This window comes from Ammodytes marinus (genome assembly GCF_949987685.1).
Source record: "Ammodytes marinus genome assembly, chromosome: 14".
NCBI classification, from domain to species: Eukaryota; Metazoa; Chordata; class Actinopteri; order Uranoscopiformes; family Ammodytidae; genus Ammodytes; species Ammodytes marinus.
In genome coordinates this window covers 22,843,181-22,870,700 of record NC_137218.1, presented here as the reverse complement: position 1 = coordinate 22,870,700, position 27,520 = coordinate 22,843,181, and the positions used below count along the sequence as shown (strand labels likewise).

The following is a 27,520-nucleotide window of genomic DNA, read 5'->3' as shown; positions in this document are numbered from 1 at the left end:
AAACAACAGAATGCTGCACAGAGAGACAGCGAGGATGAATGACTGTATACACATTTTTTGCATTTATGTGTAATGGCACTAGTAAATCAGCCAAAGCCACTGAGATACATTTTTATTTTTTTTCTAAGTGTTGATCTCAAAATGACTAGTATGGTATGGTATGGTATGGTATGGTATGGTATGGTATGGTATGGTATGGTATGGTATGGTATGGTATGGTATGGTATGGTATGGTTCATCACAATTACCTGCCAGGCCGTCAGACAGGAGGTGCACATCAGGTGACCACAGGGTTCGATCTTGACGTCTTTGTCGTTCTCGGCGCAGATCTTACACAGCTGGAAGGTGGAGCCCATCTCACAGTACAGCTCATACTGCTCCTGTTCAGGCACAGCAAATTCCAGTTAGTCATCAAGCGGTGCACCATACACACCAGAGCAGACACACAGTAATATACAGACACAGACATTCAGTGCCATCTGTAACATAACCTCAATTTACTGACTTCCCCTGTTTTAAATACACTAAAAAAAACATCAGCATATCCGGCATTCTCTGCAACACAACAGCAGCCTTTATTTTTTTCTCTCCACCTGGCCAGGCTGCTAACTATTAACTTGAGACAAAAGTCACCAGAACATGCTATTTTACTATACTGTCAATTCTAAACTGGAAAATGTGGCTTTTCCGGTAGAAAATATTTCAACCTTCGGCAGATAAAAAACAGTTTCTGAATAAATCTGAAACTAACACGAAGTCACGCAATTATCGATTGTTTCCTTTCCTAACTCATTTAATGTTGTTGAATTTTTAGAAAACACCCCCACAGTACAATGAGTGGTCTGACAAACATTCAGTCAACACTTTCCACACTTTAATGTAATAAGGAAGGCTGCAGTTTACAAGAATTTGGATAGTAAGGCTAAGAAATTCCGTGACTAGTTGGAACATGAACATATCTGCTTATCCAGATGAAGCATTTCTTCAGAAACACACACACACACATAAACAAACTTACTTGTGTCACTTTGATGTGATCATGAGGCGTCGGTTCACATAAACCAGTGAGGTCCGGATTGTAACTGCGGCCATCGGGGAACAAGTAGCTGCCAATGAGAAAAAATGCTAACAGTTAACAGTTAAAAACAACATGGCTATAAAATATCCTGTTCCAAATCAGGAATTGTTTGACATGCGTTCTAACTTATCCAGTATGCTTTCCATTAATTCAACTTGAAATAATTGCTGCTTTACAACAAAAAAAAGCGTTAAATTATAATCATAAAATAAAATATTGCCATCAGCATGTATTTGAAAGGTTATTTTTTTTAGATTAATTCAGCCTTTAAAAGAAAGGGTTTAACAATGCTGATTGACATTTGCAACCGCAACTGATGGGAACTTAACATCCTCCATATAATAGCTGCTGGTGTCTAATTTTTTATTTGTCAGGAGGCCTGTAAGATTATCATGTAGGATAGAAACAGATGTTATTGCGGAACCACTTGAGGCTTAAAGACATCCTCTCATCTTTATGAGACAAAAAACAAAGTGTTTCATCTACAGTAGATGTAGATGAGCTTCCAGAAAAAAAGTTATGTCCAGAGGCGATTTTAGACAATTGTTACAAGGGCTACATTTTGTCCTAACAACCCTAAAAAAAAAATTAAACATTCAAAATAGTCTGTGTCTGACAAGCTCAGTTTTTGAGCGACAGCAGAGATTATGGAATGACCTGAAAAATCCATATCCAGTCCAACAGGTAGGTGTCAATCCTGTTATGCTAGCATGTTGGGATGTGGTGGTAACTGAACTCAGAGGAGCTTGTCAAATCGACTATAATCGCCCCTGGGCTAATCTATTGAGAGCTGAGGAGCCACGCTAATCACAGCCTCACGAAACTCTAGAGCCTCACTGTTCGGTGGAAACCAGCCAGAGGCAAGAAGAATCAAGTAACCTAGACCATTCAGAAATAAATTCTGCGCCATTTCCAGAAATGTGTGCTTGTAATCCATTAGTTAACATGGTACAAATCACCAATTTGTATTTGTATTACAAATTGGAAATGTCTGTTTTCTCTCATAAAGTGATATCCGATAGTTTTCCCCTCAAAACAGCCATGTTCAGATGAGAGAGTAAGGTAGAAACTTATGATAAATGCATTTCTTTTGTAAAATAACGTTACATGTTTAATTAAAAATGTAATTTACGCCCCTGGTTATGTCTCCAACAGACCCCTTGTTCTGATCTGGGAACACTCAAGAGACTATGCATAATCAGATGTGACTAATTGTGACAAAGTTGATCATTTCCCATGTGTATACAGTGTAAACAAAGTAGAGTAGCACAACTGATCAATATACAAACAAAGAGTGAGCTAGAGAGGGAGACAATGTGTGTTAGGTTACGTACAAGCCCTCCCTGTAGCCATCGATGAGGGCTTGGAACAGAGGTTTGTTGTGGGGGATGGTCTGCAGTATGTTGCCATCGTTGGTCACATAGCCGATGGCCCACTGGCCCAGCCGTGTACAACTGAGTCTGAAGATGTAACTGTTAGAGAGAGGAAGGGGACAGAAGTACAGTATATGTGTCACACAAACAAGATGCAAAACAACACACACACACAGCTCAACACTATGAAACCTACAACAACAACATAGAAAAGTCATAAAAAGTACTATAAAAATATGTTGACATGACATAATTTTATGACACCTGAGTGTGACCACAGGAGGGTAGTTGGTAGGTAACAGATGAGATTATAACAATTAAAGAATGAGCCAACTACCAAATATTTTTTTTATTCTATGGTGAAATATGAACATCCATTCTTTTGTACAAAATAACACTTCAAAAAGTTATAAAAAAATGGAGTCCAGAAAGAGTCCTGGGTTAGCGCAACCCTTGCCCATAGCATGATGCCACCTCCACCAGTGTGTGTGTGTGTGTGTGTGTGTGTGTGTGTGTGTGTGTCCGAGCACGTATGTGTGCGCCATTGTGTGTGGGCATGTTTGTGTCTTTGAGTGTGCGTCTGAGTGAGTGCAAGTAGTAACATGTAGCAGCTCACCCGATATGACTGGCCTCGCCCACACAGCTGTGATTGTGTGTGTGCATGTTTGTTCCAGCGTCGGTTCAGAACAATGGTATTTTGCATGATTCACTCGGTGATCAGCACCCTATGCATTTGCATACCCAGACACACACTAGTGCCTTCCACACACACTGACACCCAGACACAAAGACAGACACACACACACACACACACACACACACACACACACACACACACACACACACACACAGACATTCTTATTTCCTTTCCTGTCATTATTGGCTTTGCTCTACCATGCCGCCACGCAGGCCTGGCTAATCACAGGGCATGGATGGCTGAGTTCAAGGCTGCATGAGCTGCTCACAATAAGTGTGCTTTAGCTACTTTCTTCCTCCCACCAGTAACTTGCCACATGGAGAGGGGGGAAAAAGAACTCAGGATTGGCACTACACCAAACACAGCTAGTCAGCATTTGTTTCGGAAACCAGTGTGTAGGCTGCTCCTACACACGCACACGCACACACCCACGCACACACCCACGCGAACATCGGTCACACAACTGGTGTCCACTCTTTCTATAAGGATGCGGTGACGCAAATTAGTTGCAGTAAAGGGGCACGCTGATCGTTATGATTAATAATTGTGTTTCTCATATTCTGAAATGATATATTTCATTTTAAAAAGCATCTGAGTTTCCTTTGAGGGACCCTCCAGATTAGTTTCTCAATGTTTTCATAATTCTACTGCTGTGTCTAAACCAAACCAGGTCAGTTGCATTTCCTTGGCTGAAACACATTTTTGCCTGTGTTTAGAGGTCATACGCAACCTCCTGAAATCGTAAGCCCCAAAACATAAACATGACATGTTTTATGAATATATAAAACAGTAATAAGGAGCTTTGGTAAGGTTGTTCAGACTAAGGTTCAGAGGTGCGACAACAAAATATTATAAATTATAAATAGTCCCAAATGTAAATTCATGAGCACACTTTATTTCTTACTGATATCCACTGCCTCGGAGCTCCAAGGCTGTTTGCTACAGTGATCAACGTGGTAAATATTTATGAACTAACATGCAGACAGAGGAGATCAATAGTAATATCCATGAAAATTGGATCCTGTAACAGCACAATGACTCTCAGACCTGACTGTGTCGGTAGTACACAGATAACAGGAAGCTGCAGGTAAGTGTTGGGAGGGGTCGAGATAAGTCAAGGGTAAACAAATCCTCTTCTTCTTTGCACATCAATAGCAGCGCAAAAGTTATTATAGTCCAGAACTCACATGAATTTAGAGCCTTTGAAAGACTATTTTTCTTTTGCCAGCTTCTTATAATAAGCAATGAACACACTACAATAATATTATGCTAATGTGAGAGCATTTTTTTGGTTCATGAGAGATTTCTCTCATGATTCTGCTCAGTAAAGGTGACCACGGCCACATATTTGAATATTTCCAGAATTTATTAATGTTAGATTCAAATCAGAATCAGATTACAGTTGCTTGCATATGTTGCCACTAAAACACCACAGCCAATCTAATCTGATGAAGCATATAAACTGTGTTAATGTAGTTTCTGACATTTAAACTCACATTAAAAATGGTACAGGGAACTCAACATCTTGTACAATTATTTTTTTAGAAATGTAAGAAATATGTCATATATCAGCAATGGTAGGGCGGTCATCTATTAGATTGCAGTGTTGGAGGTTCGATCCCCCGCCTCCCCGCCTCATGTCGAAGATTCCCTGAACCCTAAATTGCTCCCGATGGTTCAGAGAGCACCTTGCATGGCAGCTACTGCCATCAGTCGGTGAATGTGGTAAGAAATTTAAAGCGCTTTGGGGTGGAGAGAGTCAGCTAAAAAGCGCTATATGTGTCAAGTCCATTTACCATGTATAGCAACATATACTGTAGATATGGAAAAAGTACCATTCTAAATCAAGTTGCCAATGCATTTAATTAAAATAATTGCTAGTTATGTTTCTTTAGCAACTTTAACTTTGTCTGTTGACCAAGTAGTCATGAATATGTAATGTTATAAAAAATTTATCAAAAGTGTGTAGGATCTTAAAGCACACACAGTTACCATACCTGCCAGGCTTGTTGATGTACTTGTGCAGTCGGGCCTTGACTTCATCATAGGTGAGGAAGGCCATGTAGCCGGGGTGTGTCACTGCCAGGAAATTCCAGTTCCTCAGAATTGATCCCCATGGCTGAAAAAGACCCAATGTTACCAATGAAACCAATTATAATGAAATGTACACTATTTTTTTTTTAATATTTTCAGCATATGTTACATTTATAAGTATATGTTGCATGCGCTTACTTTTGAAGTAAGAGCTGCTTATGGCACAAATAAGTGATAAATGGTATGTTCATTTGGCTAAATCCGAATTATGTGTCTGCAGTCCAAGAATGAGAGAGAGTGCAGTGGCAGAGGGTTTTAAACTATAGCTCTGCAACTAAGGGTCTGGGACACAAGATTGTGCACTGCCACCAGATGTGTTTGGCTCTGTTTACAACTGCTTTGAGTTTTTCTGCAGGACACAGTCACACGGATACCAAAACACTTGATGTGGAAGAGGACTAGCTGACATTACTGCTAACGGCTGGAGTCTGTGTAGTACACAGAGCGGTCAAGCACACAGTGTGTATGCAGTGTGTACTTGACAGCTCAGCAGGAAAGGCCTCAATAAATTATGTGCTCTAAAAATAGCTCTACGTATGTGTACTTTACATACAATTATAAAATACCCTTATATCTGACTGCATTGCACAACCATTTAGCATATGCATCTGTAAATGACCGGCCACCTCAAATGGTTTGTTGTATTCTCATATAATAACCACACTTGCTACTTAATAAATATTCCCTTAAGAAGCACATTGGCAATTAGAGATAGTATGTTTGCATCACATCCCAGAACCCAGGGCATAAACTTAAGCTGTGGGGCCTGTTGTTTGGAGGCCTTTAGTGGGTCTGCCAGTTGGCTCCAGGTGGTGCTGGAGCTCACCAGAGACAATGATCTTTCTACCCTTACTGTGGAGTTGGTTTGGCAGTAGAAACCACTAATGGATGCTGGAAATACTAGCCTTTGGGCTGAAATGGCAATGAAGCAAGGTCTAAGCATGTGTTGATAAGAGCTGTAAACTGGCCTGGCCCACAGAGGAAAATAACACTAACTACTCAGTGAGTCACAGACTGAAAGCAAGTGAAAATAACATCTTGTCACCATCAGATCCCACATTCATCTTGCAAAGCTTTAATTATTTTGTACATCTTTACAAGAGCAACAGAATGTTAATTATGCTAGTCGACCATATGCATTCACCTTCACCGCCTATAACAACTTCCGCCATCCACTAGATTTACTTCAGTTTACCATTCTGCACTTGTCAAGGAATATTTAAAACTATGTTGTATAGCTTGTTTCCTAACTCTCCGGCACAAGACAAGGCAGGAAATGTTGGACTATTCCTTTAAGCACACTGACCACGCACCATGCATTAATGGTAAGTCAGCAAGATTTTCCCTAAGCTTTCATTTTTTGCTTGACTTGTTACCTGTTATTAACCTGTTAGAAATCAACACACAGCTACTGCGACACTGATCCTGACAAAATCATCTGTCAAGCATTCTTAATTTTTTTATGATTAAAGTAAGCATGCGTAATAAAAGTTTCTGCCAAAGTAACACATCGCGTTATGGTTTCTCCGCCCACACACCATGTTGAAGCCACATGTGGGCCAGTAATCTGTCAACAGGAGGGATCTAAAAAAACATGCACATTATAAACCTCAAAGAAGCACAAAGATACAACAAGACACAATAAGAACAAAAATATACCACATTTGTTTTGCTCCCATGCTGTTAACTTATTGAACCAAAACCTGTAAATAAAGTTTTAATCCTAAATCTGCTGCTGTGCCACTGTCAAAGTGACTGTGCAATTGATATGAGGTAAAGCTGTTCCACACTGTAAATCAGCATATTCATTTCAAACATGAATTGTATTAAACGAACATCACAACATCCACAGAGTTTACTGGGTATCAAACCACAGGAGTAGAAAAGTTCTGGCTAACAGTGAGAACTTTTTTGTCCAGTACCTTTAATATCAGTTCTCTGTGCACCATTACCTTTCAACTATAAACGTCCTGAAGACCCACATTGACTGAAAAAAAAAAGTTTCAGTGTAGCTGAGTTCAAGTGCAAACAGGCACTGGCCCTACAGTCTATGACAGTCAATACCATACTTAAGCCTCCTGTAGATAGATGTTCTCTCACAATCCGCTGCCTACTGTGTGACCGGTGAAAAAAATCCAGTGTAAATACAAAGCCTAGGGTCTGTACACGGGCATGTTGCTAGCTATGGTGGGCAGTCTTTGTTTACATACCAGTTTACAGAGCCTAGGCTGTGTAATAACACCAGATTTCATTTCAGCGCACACAAAGTACAGACAGGTAGCAGATTGTGAGGAGATATTCACTGGCTTTGAAAGGGTTTATTACAGTTTAAGATAATGCATAGACTTCTTCAACAAAGGTTCAGATATGACCTGTTCCCACGGTCATCAAGATACTCTGTATCTGTTTTTGGAGCTGTCAAACTCTGGTCATATTTTGCTCTAAAATCTTTTAAATATTTTCGCATTTTTGTAATAACAGAACACCAACAGACTCAGGAAATGTGGTATTTGAAGTAGCTCATAGAGAGTTTTCACATAGGTTAACAGTTTATTATTGGCATGAAGGTGTTTATTCAATGACAATCTACACAGCCATCATTATCCTCTAAATGAGTGGAAAGTATTCGAACACATGGCACAAATTTGTAGGATATCTGTTAGCTTTGGTATAGTCTGTAAACCATTCCCCTGCTGCATAGCGCCCCTCCCTCAGTGTTTCTGGCATCTATGTGACTTATTTTAATCATTGTGCCTGTGTATTTGTGTATTCTGTTTAGAGAAGCTATGATGTTGCATGTGGTGATGGTGTTATGATACCATCACACTTTACAAGCATCCTTCTCTTTTTATGTTCTCTGTTTGTTCTCAGAAAAGATTACTGCAGAGTGAAATAGCTTTTCCTATTTTTCATGTCACATAAATGAAATGTCATGCTGCATATTATGAGGAAAGGTGTCATTTCTTGCAGGCATTATAACGAATACGGCTGGCTCTTGATCTCACATCAAAGGGATGCTGAAAAAATATGATCCAGAGTGGAACAGACATTTTTTTTATGAAACATTCCCCCAAAAATGAAGAGAGAAAAAAAAAAGATTATAAAACAAAAAGGCACAGCATAAAAATGCTAAACCCTTTTGTACCCGCACACAGTATGAACCTTTGCTTTAAGTGCTCTGCGCAACGTGTGTCAAGAATAATTGAATGAATTGCTTTCAAACCAACCTGGAAGAGGCGTGTGAATATGTCGAACTCGAACACAGAGATGTAGTCGTTGCAGGTGAGGTCGATGGTGGATTTCAGGGCCATGGCCTCCAGGCCCGAGCTGATGTGATGCACTTCATGAAGGCACTGACGGAAGACTTTCCACGGCACTATCGTCCTGCAAGAGAGCACCAAGTCAAATTCATATTAGCATAGATATATAGCAACTTGTGGGGAAAGGGGCATCTTTATTTGATGTACGTTTGAAAAATCGAATGCCTGTGAAAATCCACAGCAGATTCTTTTGTTGTGTTAAGAATTTAGATAAGTTTTTATTTTATTTTAAGAAAATTATTCTCCAGGCTTTTAGAACACATTAAAGTGAGGATAATGTTCTGTGGTTCACACTGAGGATGGGTGTATCTAGTATCTAATCGGCAACATTTGACATTTGATTTGATAAGGCCACAGGGTAGCCAAAAGTAGCTGTTGATTATGTATTTTCTGCTAAATGTCAAATGAACAAATGTGCGTGGTGACTGTGATCAGCACCTTCAGTGGCATTTTAATTCTGCTGATGAAAGCAAGAAAGTCATCTCACACTTCTGTGTCTCACTTCCTCATATTGGTACAAAGTTCTATCACAGCAACACCAACAGTACCACACTAAAATGCACTGTCACTAGAGAGCAGCTCAAACTCTACTGAGAGATAATTATATACAGTGGCACTTAACATGAAGTCTTCCTGGAACAGTCAAAAATGTTCCAGTAATGAGATGGTCAGATGGTCTGCAATATATTTTACTCACCAGCTACTATTCATAAACCCCTACAGAGCATGTTATTGCTGCTTTCATTTTATGATTTTAGGAGATCAGGAAAAAAACACACTTGCACCAAGTTAAATTTAAGTAAAGAGTAAAAAAGATAAATATGTTATTGAATATACGAAACGTGCGATGAAATTTAAATTTTGTTGACCTCTCAACCAAACTGGTTTGCGATCCATAGCTCTGTTCCTGCACTAAAATAACGACAAATGATGATCTGCAGAATTTTTTTTTGAAGAGTCTTTGCACTGAAGGTGAAACATCCTGAAACTCCCCAAGGCCGACTGAAATGAGGAGTGGCAGCTCCATTATGAGGACATTATCAGAGGAGAAATGAAAGCTATTCGAATGACGTTCGTCCGAGTTTTGAATACCGATCTCAGCTATACCCAAATACACCTCTCCCTAAGTAACAAACCAGATGATCACTCACATACATTATGATTTTACTTCTTAGTCAGACTGAAATGACACCAAACTTTATCATTGAATTCTTTCTCAGGTGCTGTTTGCATATTCTTCTTTGAGCAGATAGTTTATGATTTGAGTCATAAATATGCAATCTTGATTTTATTCTTATATCAGTAATATTCTTGTGTGGGTGCATGTGTTCGGATAACCCACATCTGTGCTTGTATTTACTTACTAAGTATTTATAATTTAAAAAAAATTATACGGTTATCCTGCAAATCTTATAATCTCATATATGCTTCTGTATCAATACTGCATTTAAGTGTAGATGGTCACATTCTCACTCCAGCACACAGCCAGAGTTACAGTAGAGGATGTTAGAAGGGAAAAGGGCAGCAAGATACAAATGAGAGAAAACACAGCACTTAAATGGTTCATAACCTCAGAGTTGAACAGACTCCCTTTTAAAAGTGATCAAAGCTGGCTTAAACCATGGGCCACCACAACTTTAATATTCACTGTCCTATAAACATTAGCTCACAGACCCTGACACCACCTTACCTGAACACACGTTGAGTCATATGATTAATTATGCTTGTGTGTATTACGTATAGCAGATGCAAACTGTACTCACTTACCACATGCAGAAATTGAACACATACAGTTCATTGATCTGAAAGCGATCGTGTGGCAGAGCTAATGGAGAGAGCTCATTTACTGTAGCTGACTGTGCTGAATGTGGGACAACTTTGATTGAATGATTCAGTGCGACCTTGACTGGCTTGTAATTTACAAGAAGGCGGAAACTCTATTCACTGAGCTACTGTAGCAAGTTCTGCCAGTACGGTATGGGTCTCCCACCAATGCCCTCTCAGGATTGATGACAAACACACATCCTTTTCCTCCAGCAGACCACGGGAAGCTGAGGTTTGTAACAATCTATAATACAGTAGATTAAACTTTGGAGCGGCTGAAGACTGCAGCTCATGTCTGCAGAATGGATGTTAGAGAAGCAAATATAGAAGTAAGAAAAAGCCCTACCCATATTTATCAAAACTGCTAAAAGATACATTTTGGACCTAAAGGTAACAATATTTCAGTTTTACTTATAAGTACACATCTAAGGGTTAAAAAAAAAGTTATAAAATCACCCCAACTAACTCCATAGGTCACTGAAGTGTGTTACATTAAAATCCCAGTAGAAGTTGATAATTATTTCACTAGTATGAACCTTATTCAGTGTGCATATGGGCACCTGACTATTCATTTAGTACAAGCTTGAAAAATTGTGTGAAACAGTATAATGATTTGTTTCTTAAGAGAGAGTTAATGGCTCTTTTACCAGCACTCCACCAACATGGACATATGACATACATAAGAAAGCTCATTTTGTGTTTCATCGCGTTATTTTTAGGTCCTTTTTTTGGTCACAGACAGTGTTCAGTATTTGGTTTCCTTTATAAAACAGACATCTTTAAAGAGAAGTCAGACTTTTTTGTTTGACTTTTGTTTAAGTTTAAACGCTTTCATGGTATCCCATTATCCTGAGCCCATTTAGGTAATGCAAAGAAATGTTCCACTGGGAATTTAGCGAATTCATTTGGAACTTCATTAAAACAGGCCTCTCTCTTGTATTCACCGTAAAATGGGTTATTTGAAGGCTAAACACTGCTTGATAGTGCCATTATTACTGGAAGAAATCCCAAAATGACTACTAACTTATATTTAAATAAGTGCTTCTTTAAACCACCTTGAGCTTCCAGGCACAACCAGGGTGAGCTTCTGTGCTTTTATCTGTAAAATACCGCTGACGAAGCAGTTCAAACCAGAGTCTGAAACAGCACTGATAGAGACTCTAAGCTGTTAATGCTCACAGCAGTTAGTCAAGCATATAGCCTTTTACAGCACATTAAAACAGACACATTTGATGGTAGAGCTCCGTGCGAATCCTATGCAAAATATACTGTAATCTTCCTATTGGATACATCCGAATAAAAGTGAGGAAATAGGAAGTTGGCTCTCAATGTCTGATACATATCTTGATTCAGATGTGTGTCTTATTTGCCTAAATACAGAGTCATATATGGTCGTTGGGAAGGCACAAAGGGAGCATTGAATAGAAACTTTGATGATTTGTGATTTGCATGCCAGTCCTAATAACAAAATACTCTTTTTAGAAGTATAAAGCTTAGCAAAAGGTGACATGTACAGCCAAGGTTAGATTGAGACTGAGTCAATGGGAGAGGTTTTACAAGCAGATGTCCACAGACAAACCAGACGGAGGTCATGACATTGTCTCAGCTGTGCATGTCAGTGAGGTATGGACTAGACTGTGTGTGCGTGTATGTGCGTGTGTGTGTGTGTGTGTGTGTGTGTGTGTGTGTGTGTGTGTGTGTGTGTGTGTGTGTGTGTGTGTGTGCATGCGTGTGTGTGTGTGTGTGTGCGTGCGTGTGTGCGTTTGTGTGTGTGTGTATTACTCCTCTTTGTGTGATCGTGTTGAGAAATGCGCATGTGTGAACCGTCAAGACATAAAGATCTTCTCCTATCCTATCTAACTAAAATGTACCAACAAAAAAAAATGCATCAAATCAAAGCTGAAGAAGGCAAGAGTAGGGGAAAACTTACTTTTCTCCAAAGAATTTCCCCCAGAATTCCGCAGCATCAGCTTTGGTGATCCTGAAATTGTCTCCCTGGAACTGTCCACCGGGGAAGACGGCTTTGATTTCAGCCAGCATGTGGCTGAAGATCAGAGACAGCTTGGTCAGGTTCCTCCTAAAGAGAAAAGAAAGAAAACAGAGGGTCAAACATTATGGCTAGAAATAGAGATAAGGCGCCATGTGGACATTTATTTGGAATGCAGAATTCTGGACGTATTTGCATATGTATTTTGTTGACTTCTGATTTAGTGGTACTAGTACATGGAAACTAATCCATCTGAAAGAAACATCTATGGGATCAATGACGTCTTATACTATCTTATATTATCTTAAAATAAATTTAATTTTTGCGTTAAAAGATAAATGCATCTTATGGCTTTGCAAAGCATGCAACCCGTCCATTTTCAAGTAAGAGTTTTTACATTCAACTGACGAGTTACGTCCCAGACAGAGGAGAGAACTGTAAAGGTTCTGAAACATTGGCTCAACGGCACATAAATAACAATAATAAGTTATTTATTCATTCTACACATTAATTCAGTTACTGTTAAATTCATTCTGACAATATTATAATTAAATTAAGTACGGATTAATTTCTTTCTATTAAATATGTATGTACACCAGAGTAAGCAGCATTAGTGCTGAAATGGATTAGATATGGATAGTTAGTTTAAACGTACTGCCCAAAAGCAGCATAAAAAGCAGCAATATTCCTAATTCCTGAAGGAGGAAGGGAAGGACATTTCGGGAGCGTTATGATTTAGCTTTATTCTTCGATCTTAATGTTGGAGGGGGGTTAGGATTCACGTCACCCACTCCTCTGTGACGGGGATTTGCCACGCAGTCTGTTGAGATTAGACTGTAGGCTCGTAAACACTCCAGGGAAACACAGAGGCACGCACATTAGACAGGGTGACTTTGCCAAAGGTGTGAGTGTGTGTGACAAAGACAGCGAGCCTGCTGTGGCATGCTGATAACAAGCTTTGTGTGTGTGTGTGTGTGTGTGTGTGTGTGTGTGTGTGTGTGTGTGTGTGTGTGTGTGTGTGTGTGTGTGTGTGTGTGTGTGTGTGTGTGTGTGTGTGTGTGTGTGTGTGTGTATATATATGTGTGATACCATAGTTAGGTGCATCATCCAAACTTTTTAATTATTATTTCAAACCTGAATGAAACAGGCTAAGCTTTGTTTATCACACCTCTGTGACTCATGATGAGTGTCACATAGCAATCATTCCACTGAATTCATTGAAGTTACTTAATCTGATAGCATCTCACACAGTGACAACACTGCCTACAGTTCCTTAACCACTTCTCCACGTAAACAGAGTAGGAGTGTGATATACAGTACCTAGTATTTTATACAGATACAATACTGGGGCACCGAGTGCAATGTGTGAATACATACACATAATAATCAGTCCAACATACACTTTCCTGCTGGCAATGAAAGTAGTCTTTGAGGAAACATTAATTCATTAATTGCTAAGAACTATAAATAGGTGTTTGCAGAAGCTACTGATCAATTTATTTTAAACAAAATTATAAATGTGTTAACACATTTGAAAGATTAGGCATTTGTTCAGTGTGTTTTCACTATGAAGCTAGATAGCTAGGACTATGATCGAACTCAATGATGGTTGTATAAAAGTATTTATGACATAGCAGACCAGGCATGGACAGCTTGTGCATGTGGTTTACTCAACATAGCTGATATGAGTCAATCGATGACTGTGATTGCAAGAAGCAAAAGCTATTAAATACAGTGACTATTATTCCTTCAACAGCAATCCCCAGCGGAGTTCCCTTCCTGTTTGATCGATCTAAATGTCCCCTTTTTATAGCAGTTTAAATAAGTGCAAATCACTGTTTGATGCTTTGGTGGGAGCATACACTGGTTTGTGTGTGTGTGTGTGTGTGTGTGTGTGTGTGTGTGTGTGTGTGTGTGTGTGTGCATGTGCGTTTGCGTATGCGTGTGTGCGTGTGTGCATGTGCGTATGCGTGTGTGTGGGGGCGGTTGTGCGTCTTCACTGACAAAGCCAAGCCCTGCCTCGGTAATTTCATGCTCACCAGTCACCATTAGGCCTCTAATCAACCGAGAAGCAGCCAAAAACCTCTCCATTGGGATGCTGAGGGGAAAGGCTGCAGATGCTTATGTAATGGTGGTGATTTGAACTCAATACTTTTTCTGCCTTGTTGTTGAAGAGAGCTTAGCTGTATTCTGTACAGATTTTGCAGTCCTTTTTAGTAAACAGTGTTTCTCTATGCATATTGAATAAACAGACTGCTGACAGAGATGATTGATTGTTCTAGCATCTCATTGGACACAAACAGCAGGGCAGATTGTACAGTATGTTCAAGTCCTCTGTCTTAACATTCTAACATTGCTTGGTCTGTTACTCTACTTCATGCGTCCTTGCCATGCCCCTGTGCCATCATCACACTGACTGGTTGTGCAATCTGCCTCATTTGAAAAGCCCAAGGAAGTGCCAGCCCATTCATTAGGCCTAATGTACTGTACTGTGCTGTGTATGTGGAGCAGGGTGGCCACTAACTATTGGCTCAAGAACACATGGTTGTTACAGACATTCTTTAGATGGCTCTGCTATGTGCAAATACAGTACTGTATAACCAACCCATGGACAGTTCCAAACACAACAACAATACACAATTTTCCACTGAACATTTCATTGGAAAAGTCAGTCCTGTTTCAGCCTTCTTCCGAATACAATAATATCTTAAACACGTTTACCACGCAGACACAAACTTGCTCACATGGGCCTATATATGGTGTGACATCATTGTTGTGGTAACACCTGCACTGCTGCAGCTCAACCGCCCACTATGTCTATTCCTACTGGCTTCCTGTCACCTGAAACCATATCTCTATCCTCAGTCACAAACCGTCGCTCCTCTGGCTCACTGTCTCACTGTCAATGTTCCCTCTAAAACATGTGAGAGAACTCTTAAAATAATCATCCGACACTTGATTCTCAGATACAAGAAAACATGTTTTGGGAACAGAGCAAAATATATAAACAAGTCAGTTTCATGATCATTTAATTTAGCCTATTAGAAATGGTCTCATTTTGATGGACAAATGCTCTCGTCACATGAAGTTTTCACTGTAATTCATTACGTATGATTTAGTAGACAGTGACACAAATCAATACTAAACCATGACCTGTAACACTTCTCTCATATGTGAGACAGAATGCTGTCAAAAGGGAGAATGTGTTTGGATCAATGGAGAGAGAAAGAGAAAGGGAGGTGAGAGGTTGAATTCAAACCATACACCTTGCTTGAAATGCAGGGCTTTGTCTGGGATGGGAGATGGTTGTGATTATGAAGACTGGAGGTTAAAGGTCAAATATGGGGGATGAAGCCAGGGGGCAAAGGAGCCTTTAGTACAGGGTTTAGACTTGAATAAAATATTCATGCTTTGTTCCTGTGTATGTTTGTGTTCACTGTGAGGGACTGTAACTTCTTCACTGAGGGACTATCAGACAGCAGACATGTTGTCTATCATATCTGCTATATGCTGCTGCCATGTTGAATAAGCCAAGGTTTGAGACAAAGGCTGGCAGGGAACAAACTGCTACGGTGAAAGGTGACGATAAAACGACAGGGTGAGGCGGAGAGGAGGTGGATTAGAAGGGCACTCAGTCGGAGTTTATTTAATTGCTGCTTGATTGCTATTAACATTAATTATTCAGGAAATGGTTTGCCGCAGAAAAGAGCTACAGAGCACATCCATTATTGAAACGGTTGAAGCCATCGATCAAGAGTAATAAAAAGCCAGAAAGATAAGGAATGGAGGGAAATCAAATGAGAAAAACCCCAAGAGTTTGTGTTCTTTCATGACAATTTACTTTCCTTCAATCACACATTTCTTCGTCCTATCTCAGGACATAGAGACATAGATTACAAATGCCTCCAATGGTCTGATCGGAAACATTCCCGGAGAAGCCCATTCCACTGGGAGTGTAATTACATACTGTTTAATACATATACATAACTAAATGAAGACTTATTGTAAGGCTGTATGTATAAAACTTGTATCATCGGGCGCTCGTGGTGTAGTGGTTAGAGCGCCCGCCCATAGAGGCTCAGTCCTCAGAAGCAGGAGACCACAGGTTTGAATCCGGCCCGTGGTCGTTCTCTGCATGTCATTCCCCTGTCTGCCCCATTTCAACTATGCATTTACAAACTGACTAATAAAGCATAAAAATGCCACAAAAAAATTCAATGGAAAAAAATAATACTGCTTAATACTATATCATCTTAGTATTAAGCAGAAATGTAAAAAAAAAAATAATAATCAGACAGGTGACAAGTTGAATAAACATTAAAATATCCCACTCAGTTTGTATCTCAGTCACCATTCCTGAGTATAACAAATAGGGATCCATAGCACAGTTGTTTTAGTTTTGTGTTTATGTTAAAATTTATTATATAGGCTGCTATAAAAAAAATTATATCTCAAATATGGACAGTATCTGTCCATTATCAGTGGGGCTATGCATCTAAACTACATACTGTATGTCTGAACTGTTGGAGGAAACCAGACGTAACCTCGGAGAGAAAGCATAAACTTCTGACAGAAAGGCTAACCCTGGTCAGAATCAGATGATGCTATCAAATGGTCCGTGAACAGACTGTATATCACTCCATTGTGCAGTACTGCACTTTATCTGTATGTGTGTGGACGTGAGTGAGGGGGTGATTAAGGTCGGACCCGTAATCCTTTGTTAGGTTTCTGCAGTTTAAGTAAATGTCCTGAGAGAGTTTGTGAAATATTTGGTTTTGAAGTTCATGGAGTCCTGGTGGGAATACTCCTCCGTGTCCATTCCATACAATGTGTGTCAGCAGACTGAGACAAAACCTTAGTCACAGCGTACTAGTGAGTAAGCCTAGCAACGACCCTTACCACACACATACACACACAAAGACACACATACACACACTCACACACACACACAAACACACACACACACCTCCCCCGCGAGCTGAGCCTCTTGGTTCCTGACTGAAGCGCTCATGGCTTCCTCCTCTGGTGCTCCACTTCCTCCCCAGATGGTTCTACTTTCTGGAAGCTTACTCATTTCAGCCAGGCTCAGGCTCTCATGGGAACATGTGACATCATCACTTTAAGGCATGCTTGCTCTGACGTACCCACAATAGACTTATGAGGTAAGGCATATAAGGTAACCACATGGGAGATTATTCTACAGAACTGATACTAAAGTACATTCCACATGAAAGGTTCTACATGTTGCGTCTAGAGATCGTAGAAATTTCTAGAGTAAAAAAAAAAGAAAAATAATTAAATTTAGAATGTCAATGATGCTGAAAAGCGACCCTGATTCAAGAGTTAAAAGAATTGTGAAATTTGGCAAGATAATTCACCAGGAAACGCTTCCTGTCCTTTCAGATCAGTAATCCCAACACATTGCTTCCATCCATCCATGTGCAAACTGGTATCATAAATCAGGCATAAAAAAAAATTGCATTGCCTATAACAAATTTTAGGAAACCACTTTATCTACATGAATGTAATTTTATCTATATCTACTATACAAGTTTATAAATATAGTAAGAAATATGGATTACCTTTATAATGAATAGGCAATGAAGTGTATAATGACAGTAAGAGAATTTGTCTGTATAAAGAATAACTACCACCAATCTGCAGTGATCGCTGTATGAGTGACTATGTGTCAATGGGTGAATGACAGGCGTATTCACCCTAGTAAAAGTGCTTCAGATAAGAGCGCTATATAAATGCAGTCCATTTACTATTCTATTGATCTGCAAAGCACATTTGTCACAACGTTTGATTAGTAGTATTGAGGTATTTTGATGGATAATTCTAAATGATGCCTTTCATGAGTTATAGTAACAGTCTGCATCTAATCAGGAAGATTTAAAAGCAAGCCTCAATTTAAAATATTTCTCCTGTTCATTAAAACATGATGAACTGGCAATTAGACTGAGCAATGAGCTGCATAGTATATTGTACTTCCAGAGTCAGCAAATGACAAATTGGTTATTAGAAAAAAATATTAACTCAGGCCACTCTGGTTCTGTGTGTGGCCCATATCTCTACAGAAGTTATTATCTAGACATTTACTTCATTTGTTAACTTAAAGCCAAAATACTGCTGTTACGAGTGTCAACATCACTACTGGAGGCCACGGAGAAAAGTTACAGAACACTGAGCTTGTTCCTTCAACATGTCCCAGATTGTCATGTATCTGCAAAATGTTGCTTCCTGGCAAAAAAGGAGTGCACTTTAATCCAGCTGATTTAGAGACAATCACTTTAGGAAGCTGCTATACAGCCATGCTGGCTGGCAGCAATAAAAACGCTCTGCAGTGCAAATCACTTCAGATGTGCTTTGTGGAAAGGGCATGAGAGAGATTGCAGTGTGGCTCACTCACGCTTGAAATCCATACAGTCATACTGCTGTTAATGTGCTCTGGAGCACAGTGTCCAACAAAGGGAATGATATACACTGTATATATACATATTGGTATGACAAATATAAATCAACTTCCCACAGCTTAATAGACCCGAAATACTAAATATAACAGAAATTGAACATGAAGTTCTGTTAAAAGGAGCTATTTGTGACGGCGCAGCAGCATTTGACTTATTCTACGTAAAGCTAGCAGGCATTAGCAAATGAGCACTTTGGTGTAAGGGCTGTAATTATGTAATTATTCTACTTGACGCTAATTGACAGTGTGGGAACACACTGGAAAAAACGATAAACTGCCCCAACCTTCAGTATGGGCCAAGCCAGAGATCTCATTTAAAGAGCACCTTTGTGTTTTACAGCTCAGCCTGGGCAAATGACATCCAATGCAGTGAATTGATCCTTTGCAGCAGTGAGTAATGACGGACACAGCTTTCATGTTTGTCAATGTCATTTTATGCTGTGGTTGCAGGTCTCTCTCCTGACTTTTCATCTCGGCAAAGATTAATCCGACCGAATAAAGAATCAAATCAGCTGTTTTGACCATTCACTGCCGACATGGCTGACAGATTGATCGTAGTGTTCCTCATCACAACAGTAAGGAAGAGACGCGTGTTCCGACACTCAACAAAAACTGTATTTTACACTCATCGCTTTTTTACTACTGGAGTAGAGTCATTGCTATGATGCCAAAGGTTTGTTCAACAATCTAAAGAAAGGTCAAGCAAACTGGTTTGACTATGACTATGAAAGGCAAATAGTTTTCTAACTGCAGTAACTGACAGGAAGTTAGCTAAAAGAAAGATTCCGCTTACAGCACCTTTAATATACCGTATACAATATAAAGGTGGAGTACGCTATTCTGGAGAAGGCCTGTTGACGAAATGACTTGTTATCAAAATCAGTGAATATCTCTCATGATTGGTAACTTACATGAATGTACTGTGTTTGCAGTGGACAAACATCTGGTGTTAATATACAGTATAGGCACTGTAAACTGGTATGTAAACAAAGGGGGCCCACCATAGCTAGCAACATGCCCGTTGGAAAGGTAGCAGATTGTGAGGAGATATTCATTGATTTTGACAAAAAGTGAATTTGACAACAAGCGTTATCCAGAATAGCTGACTGCCTCGTGAAGTTGAAAAAATACCTTCTGGGTCAAAGATAATTAACTTTTTTTTTTCAAACACACTTTCTCCGAGAGTAGCTGTTTGTAATTTTCTTCCATTCTTTGATTTCCCAATTAAGAAAAACATATCAGCAGGATGAATGGATGTTGGATTAGGTGATAAGATGTGGAGACTAGACTGGGACAATGAAGACAGAGGGAAAAGGCTGGGGGATGGGGTGTGATGATGTATGGTCATCAGCTGGCTAAAAAACAGGGTGCAGCCCTGTAGACAGGTTTTTAGGGGGGCTGATCACAACAGTTAATCAAGCATGTGAGACAGACTGGAGCTAGACAGGCTGCCAAAAAGACACGGGCCACGTCTGGGTACCCACGTCCCTGGAGACAGATGTGATACCATACCAGATGGGAGATCAATTAGAAATTTGCTCAAAGAGAATGTATGCCTTTCATGTATCTCTGTTAGAGGACACTGTGTGTTGTGTTAAACATTATTAGTACTGTTGAAGAGTTGCTGATAAAAAAAAAAAGATCAAGGAGTTTCTTCACATTCGCTCACAACAGAACACGCCAGAAGTGTTTGATGATTGATGATGAATGCATTAAAAAGAACTAGCAGATATTGTAAACCTAGCACAATTTGTGTGCACCTCTACCTGACAGATTTGTGCACTTTTCCCACTAAGCTCCAGGTGGCCCAAGAGGATATACAAAAAATTATTTCTGAAGGAGAAACAAAACATTTAACACTGCGTTGCTGTCTGAAATATTTTTTGCCAAAAGTCTATTTTCAAAAAAGCCAAACTGAGTTGTATGTGGCCTTTAGTTGCCTAGAGATAGGACTTCTATGAAAGGGAGCAGAGAGAAATTGAATTAGTTGTTAATTTATTCATCGCAAGTCTCACATGATTGTACTGAGGGGGTTTTAACGGCATTTAGTGTTCCTGTTTTATTCAGTAAACTATCATGTGGCATGAATCACATCTTATAATTTCCACTTTGTAAAATTAAATAAGTAAAATGCAACTGGGATAACGCTTATTTCTATACCAAATTAATTGCAGAAACATAAAGCAAGAAACATATTTTTTTTTAAATGCTACATTTTAGTATATTGTTATTTACTTAAAAATACTGTTTTTGGGTCTTAGTCTTTATGTCACCAAGCAGTGAAGTAGATGAGAGAAACAAATCCTCTTACTAAGTCTCCTCTAGCCTTGTTAACTCTGTCCACAACACAATAGAACAGCTAACCCAAACGTAATGTAAACTACCTCATGTAATGTAACTACGAGCGCTAGTATGGAAAAATGCTATGTTAAAAGTAGGGAAGTGACATGCATGTTTAAACTTGCCTAAAATGTAAGAGAGGGGCAACTGGCACTGTTTTGATTCTTGGGGAGATGAAATGAGTCGAGGTTTTGGGGTTGAATCTTCAAATATCATGTAACTGTGACAAATAAAAAATACTGATCAAGTGCTTCAAGTTTGACATTCACTTTTGAAGAAATAAAAACATAGACATAAGTTTCTATTTCCGATTTATCATCTTTGACTTTAGGTACAGAAGCATTGTGTTGTGTTCGCTGTACACCACTGATGATGTTGTTTTCACCATGATAGAGTCTGAGAGTGTCTGTTAGTAGCTTTGGGGCAAAGAGGCAGTTTATGACAGAAAGTTGGAGAAACTGAGAATGAAGAGGAGGAGGAGTTAACAAAGATAGAACAGAAACTCATCTGCTTGGTGACTATTTCAGAGCTCAACCAGAGAGGAAATATATGCACAGGATGTAGTGCATGGGGATTTTCCCTCCGATCTGCACATGGCAATCAGAAAGAGCTCCTGAGAATCACTGGAGCTTTTAATTATCTCTAACTGTTATTTTTTTTTGAATTGCATAAATAGATGACAGAAAAAAAACACAATTCAGTTGGTTCTTATTTTTTTTTACTCCTTTTAGGACACGGAATAAAAAGAAATGTATGTATTATGGAATCCAACACATACAGTATATTGATTTAGAGTGAAGCAGTCAATTTTCCATTATCATCCAATACAATTTTACTACATCCTATTCAAACTGTCTCACTCTGCTACCATCCCCAGTCAATATTAAGTGATCGTAATGCGCTATAGTTATTTCAAAGGGGAAATTGTACCAGACTGAAGCAAAAATCACTTTTATAATCAAACTAAATTGTTGAGAGAGAAAAAAAACGTAATGGCTTTCTTCCTTTTAGCAATGTCAGCAATTTAACTATCCCGGTTCTACAGCAATGTCACGTTTTTGGATGGATGCATTTTTTTTGTATAATGCATTTTGAGATTAAGCGTACAGTAAAAGTGCAGCAGCAATGGCTGCACTATACAGATAACCAAGAACTCCTTCAACATTTATTTTTTGCTTTCTCTACTTCTTCCTACTCTCCTCTGTTTCACTTCTCCATCTTCACCTCTCTATCTCTCTCTCTCTCTCTCTCTCTCTAATCTTAGTCACTCTCTCTCTCTAATCTTAGTCAGTCAGGCGCATGTCTAACACAAAATGAACACAAGCATGCCAGACTGGACAAAAAAACAAATCTGCTTGCTTGCAAATTGAACTGTTGAGAAGGCAGAACTCTTGGGTGTCCTTCATGCACAGTTGAATGTAACTAACTACATTTACTTGAATACTGTACGAAAGTACAAGTTTGAGACACTTGTACTTTACTTGAGTATTTTCTTTCCTTGCTAAGAGTGTTTATAAAATATTGTATATTACCCAACAGTATGTCGGCCTACAAGCACACATGACACATTAGTCCATAAATTGATAACTTGAATGTTGATATTTTTCTTTTCTAGTGACTATTTTGAAATTATTTTCAAATGACAACTATAACATTTAGTTACTTGCAACTTGATTAGGTTAAAGTGAGCTCTAGAACAATGAGTTGTATGAGTTTTTGACATAATGCTTGTGAAAAATACAATTTGCTGTCACCAAAAAGTTTTAGTTTTGATTCACAAAACCTTCAGAAAAACATTTCTTCCATCGGCAGCAATGTGTCATAAAGAATAAATAAATAAAAACTTTGAAGATATACCATGACAGTTGTGACCGTCATCCCTTCTCTTGCCTCTGCGACCATGTATGTCAGGGAGTGAGAAAATGAGCGCAGCGACACGCCAGACACAACCCACATCCTGTCTCTTATTTAATTCAAAAAGGCCAGTGATAGCGGAATAGAGGACATCCTGCAGCACATATACTGGATATTTAACCCACAGAAATCTGCACACAGCCTTGGAACTAGGTGACCTGATCGGAGCCTACGTCACAACATTTGGAATGCTTAAAACATCAACAAAACTGTAATATCTGCTTTTTGTTTCTGTGCACCAAAAGGATGGAACTGCCTAATATTTATTTAAGCTGGACACTCATACCACTTCTGGACATTTTGAGACGATTGTCTCAAAGCGTTTCATATCAGTGTGCAATTGTTTTCATGGAGTATTGTTTTTATTTTTGTATCTGTGTGTGTTTGTTTCTTGTATCTCAGCATCCTTGAAAATGAGGGAGATGGTCATCTATGTTTTTTTCGAGATTCTAAATAAAGGTTTCAAATCAAATCCAACCAATATACGACATTGTCCATTTAAGTCATTTTTACCATCGCTTTGAACGTTATTTTCAAGTAAAAGGTCAAGAAAATTAACCTCTGTATGCTATGAGCACACTAACCCTACATTGTGTTCTCTCAAAATCCAAAAATCAAATGTTAAAACAGAGAAAAAAAATCTAAATAAAGATATTTTCTTATCAAATGCTCTCTTACCTGTCCTGTGACTGCTCCTCATACATCCTCTCCTTCCCTTCTTTAAAGAGCCTGATGGCCCGTTTGGATTTCTTCATCAGACTGTCGATGTAGATTTTAAAGAACTCATTCTCGCTGAGCTGCGTGAGTCTCTGGTTCTCTTCGTATTTGGCCAGTATAAGCCTCAGGTGCTGGTAGGCATCGGGTAAGATATCCAGGATGTACGGAGGACTGTTTTTCAGCTGGAGTCTGGGGTTTTGGCAGAGGCGGACCTGGGGCAAAGAAAATCCAATATTGCTTGATGCTCCAACATTTAGTTATTTGTCACATGACAACAATGAGCATTTGACACAAAAAACGATCAAATCAGATTTGACGGGATCTTATTTGCTGATTGTTTATTTTTGACGTGACTAATTAAAAGTGATGTTCTCTTCTCAAAAGGCAAATTCTAAGATGTCAGTGAGATCGATAATGTGAAGGGTATTATGCAAATGTCTTCATTACTTTACCGCAGAGACACACTGCTCTATCTGTTGCCAGGATCTTGATTGAATATCTACTTGAACTAGGTCTAACAAATTAGTCTGACAAACAGTGAGTTACAGAGTTTGACTAAAAAATGTGTAACATTAACGGGTGTTAAACAAATGCTTGAATTAATATCAATCTAATACATAATCAGAAGGTATGATCAGGGCACACATGTGTACCTCATTAGCATTAGCTCCACCTCTTCATGTGAACCTATACAAATACAATGACTGTTCCTACTACTATCTCCCTGACAGGTTTATCAGTTCAAACTTACAACTTTATCCATGAGTTTCCATGTTTTCTCCACAGTGCGCCGGTCGGCAGTGGCTTGTTTGGGCGGCCCCACTGCATCCTGGATGGCGTCGATGATGCCTAGGATTCTACCTTTACTTCTGTTTGGTCCACCACGTCCACCAGGGTGTCTGCCACTCAGAGCAGTTGCCATTTCCTAAGCGCTGAGGCAAAAGTGGGAATTATTACAGTCAGTCATTGATGTCAAGTGCTTACACTGTATGGAAAATAATACATTCCAATCCTGATCATATGTATGATAATGTCTTTCTCAATAGGGGTAGAATTAAATAAGTTATACTTCTTCCTACTCCTTTTCAGGCATATCAATTCAATATGTTATTTGTTTATGCTTTTCATTTTGTTTTGTAAATTTTGATATGCCTGAAATAAATTGAATCAATCAATAGTCCTAAAACTTTCATTTTCAGTTTGAGAATTTTAATTTGTGGCTGATATTTTCAATTGTTTGGCTTTCCAGGGATAACTCCTTAGCTTTAACATTAGACAAAAATAGGCTCCAAAGAACAGTAAGAACAACACAAATGCTTATGTTGATAACATTGCTTCTCCCCAAGGAACCATTCGCCAAATACCTGACAGGTTGCTTTGTGTTTGAAGGTGTTCGGAAGGTCCCCACTTTCATGTGTAATAGCTCATTTTATTTAGCCTACAAAAGATCATGAGTTTCCTGGTAATGTTCCATTATGGCTGTTCTCATCAGAGGTATCATGTTCCGTCACTGTGATGGAAACTTTCAAAATCAGAACTCATACAAAATGCTGAAAATATTAAATCGATCAATTTCAGGCAACCCCTGCTTCAACGCATTGTGTACCCTGGGTGTTGTCGTTCACTGATGATCATGTCATTTTAACACATTCATTCACATAATTATAATGTAACCAGATCAACCATACACACACAGGTGATGATAGTCTACTGTTGTGTTTTGATTGAGGATTAGTTTAAAGTCACTGCTGTGATCTATGTCAGCTTGTTTTGCTAGTATTTCTTGTGTTTACAAAGTGATCTAGTACTTGAGTTTTGCTGCTGTTAAGTAGCCTACCATCCTATGATGTTTGCTGTGAGTTGATTTTTTTTTCAAGCAACAATAACAAAAGCCCCAATCAATAGAGCTTTAGCTTTTTCAACTCACACGAATCGATCAAAAAACACAAAGTCCTAACTTACCAAACCGCCAGGGAATGTCTGCTGGGATCCCTTCAGAACTCGGTACACATCCAGCGCACACAAATCAACGCCTGTCCAAGTATCCAAAGGAAAAGAGTAGCGGCAGGAGAACTATCCAGAGCGCTGGTTTAATCCTGTTACTTCACTTTTCAAAAAAACTCCATGGTGAAGCCTATAGTCGTCTGAAAAAAAAAGCTGTTGGATAAAAGCGAAACTGGGAGGTCTGTACAGTATGCTATGTTTTGTACGTCGACATCAGTGTAAAGTTAGCCAATATGAAAAAAATGCCATATCCAGTTGTGAATTTCAAAATAAAGCTTGAATTAACGAACAAAATTATTTCACATACAATTTATAAAGGCTTCCCAGTTCGTATTGAATTTCATTGCTCAGAGCGTTTTAAGATAATCAAGATGTTCTATTTCCTCCCAGTAGGCCTATTCGTCAATATTTTTTATTTTGTTTAAAGGCAGATTGTTTACTTCCGGTGCTGTATGTCTGTGTTGTGTCTGGCTTGATGCAGCTGTTCCAGCGGTGGGAGGGTCAATGGGAGTATGAAGCAATATTTTCCAGGAACCGACCAACGCAATGGCAGAAGCGACCCATTGGTGTTCTGTGAGGATGTCACTAACGTCAAGTTTAGACATACTCAGACCAAGAGCAACGACTTCCGGTCTCAACTCCCAGGATAAAAGGCTTGTTGACGACCCAGGGGAATAAAGTTTATAGCTGGTGTGTTACACTCATGTTTTAGCCTATAACGCATTTCCCTCGGGGGCTTTTTAAAAATTCCAAAACAAATGTAGGCCTGTTCAGTTGTTGTAGGCTAGTTGTTGTTTTTTTGTTTTATATTATGATGGCTACTAATTTTGCAAACGTCCTCTAGGCTTGAGCAGCCCATGGATGAAGCACTTAAAAGAAAATAATAGGCCTACATTTTTATTTATTTTATAAGGATTTTATAATTATTAATTCAACTGAAATATGATCTTCACATGTGTAGGCTATATAGGTTATTACTACTTACATACAAAAACAATGTAATTAATAGACCATACACATTCGTAATTTTATTTTGTATTTTTATTGTTTCAGTAAAAATATGTTACCCCGTCATTTTACATAAGCCCTCCAAACCTTTTAATGTTATTTACCGGACTTCCTAAAAATAAGGCGTACTTGATGTCAGAATTCCACTTAAGACGGCACTATGAGATTGCCATATCACAAAACATAGACAGTGTAAGCTTTTATTTTGGAGAAAACTGGCCGATTTTCCAGTGTTGTTCTTGCTTCATGCTGAACTCTTGATTTGGCCACAGAGGAGTGCTACTAAAGAACGAGCCGCTCCCAAATAAATCCACGCAACTCCTCTCACTCTGAACAAACGAGCAGTGTTGTACCGGAAATGACACATGGAGCAAAGTGGGTGTAAGAAAAATGCACACTACCTTAAGTGGGTATCAAAGACACAATTATGACGAAAATAATAATCTAAAAAGTTGGAAACCATACCATAATTGTAATTGGAGTGATTTATAAAAATATATTTCTTTAAAAGTCACACGGTCCTGTAGCCTATTAAAACACTTTCTTAACAAACCAATGAAGCTTAAGCATGAAATGAATAAAGGCACAGACAAACATTGTGCTGTAAGAACACAGTCTATATGCTAATGTGTGGATGTACTATAACACACTGAATGTCAGTCAGGCCAATCAATAAATGTTCCAAAGCCATG

At 38.9% G+C, this 27,520-nt stretch overlaps 1 protein-coding gene across 1 annotated transcript in view; it reads right to left on the bottom strand.

Annotated features, from left to right (window-relative positions):
- cblb (Cbl proto-oncogene B, E3 ubiquitin protein ligase) overlaps positions 1-25,983 on the bottom strand; it is a 45,704-nt gene extending 19,721 nt beyond the window's left edge. Inside the window, exons 1-9 of the mRNA XM_080041701.1 lie at positions 25,779-25,983; positions 24,568-24,748; positions 23,778-24,028; positions 12,317-12,463; positions 8,470-8,626; positions 5,146-5,267; positions 2,413-2,550; positions 1,019-1,106; positions 249-380 (exon numbers count right to left, since the gene is read on the bottom strand). Coding sequence (XP_079897827.1) covers positions 249-380; positions 1,019-1,106; positions 2,413-2,550; positions 5,146-5,267; positions 8,470-8,626; positions 12,317-12,463; positions 23,778-24,028; positions 24,568-24,738 — 1,206 coding nt within the window. The 5' untranslated portion in view covers positions 24,739-24,748; positions 25,779-25,983. The remainder of the gene's footprint in view (positions 1-248; positions 381-1,018; positions 1,107-2,412; positions 2,551-5,145; positions 5,268-8,469; positions 8,627-12,316; positions 12,464-23,777; positions 24,029-24,567; positions 24,749-25,778) is intronic.
- Between the last annotated feature and the right edge of the window lie 1,537 nt (positions 25,984-27,520).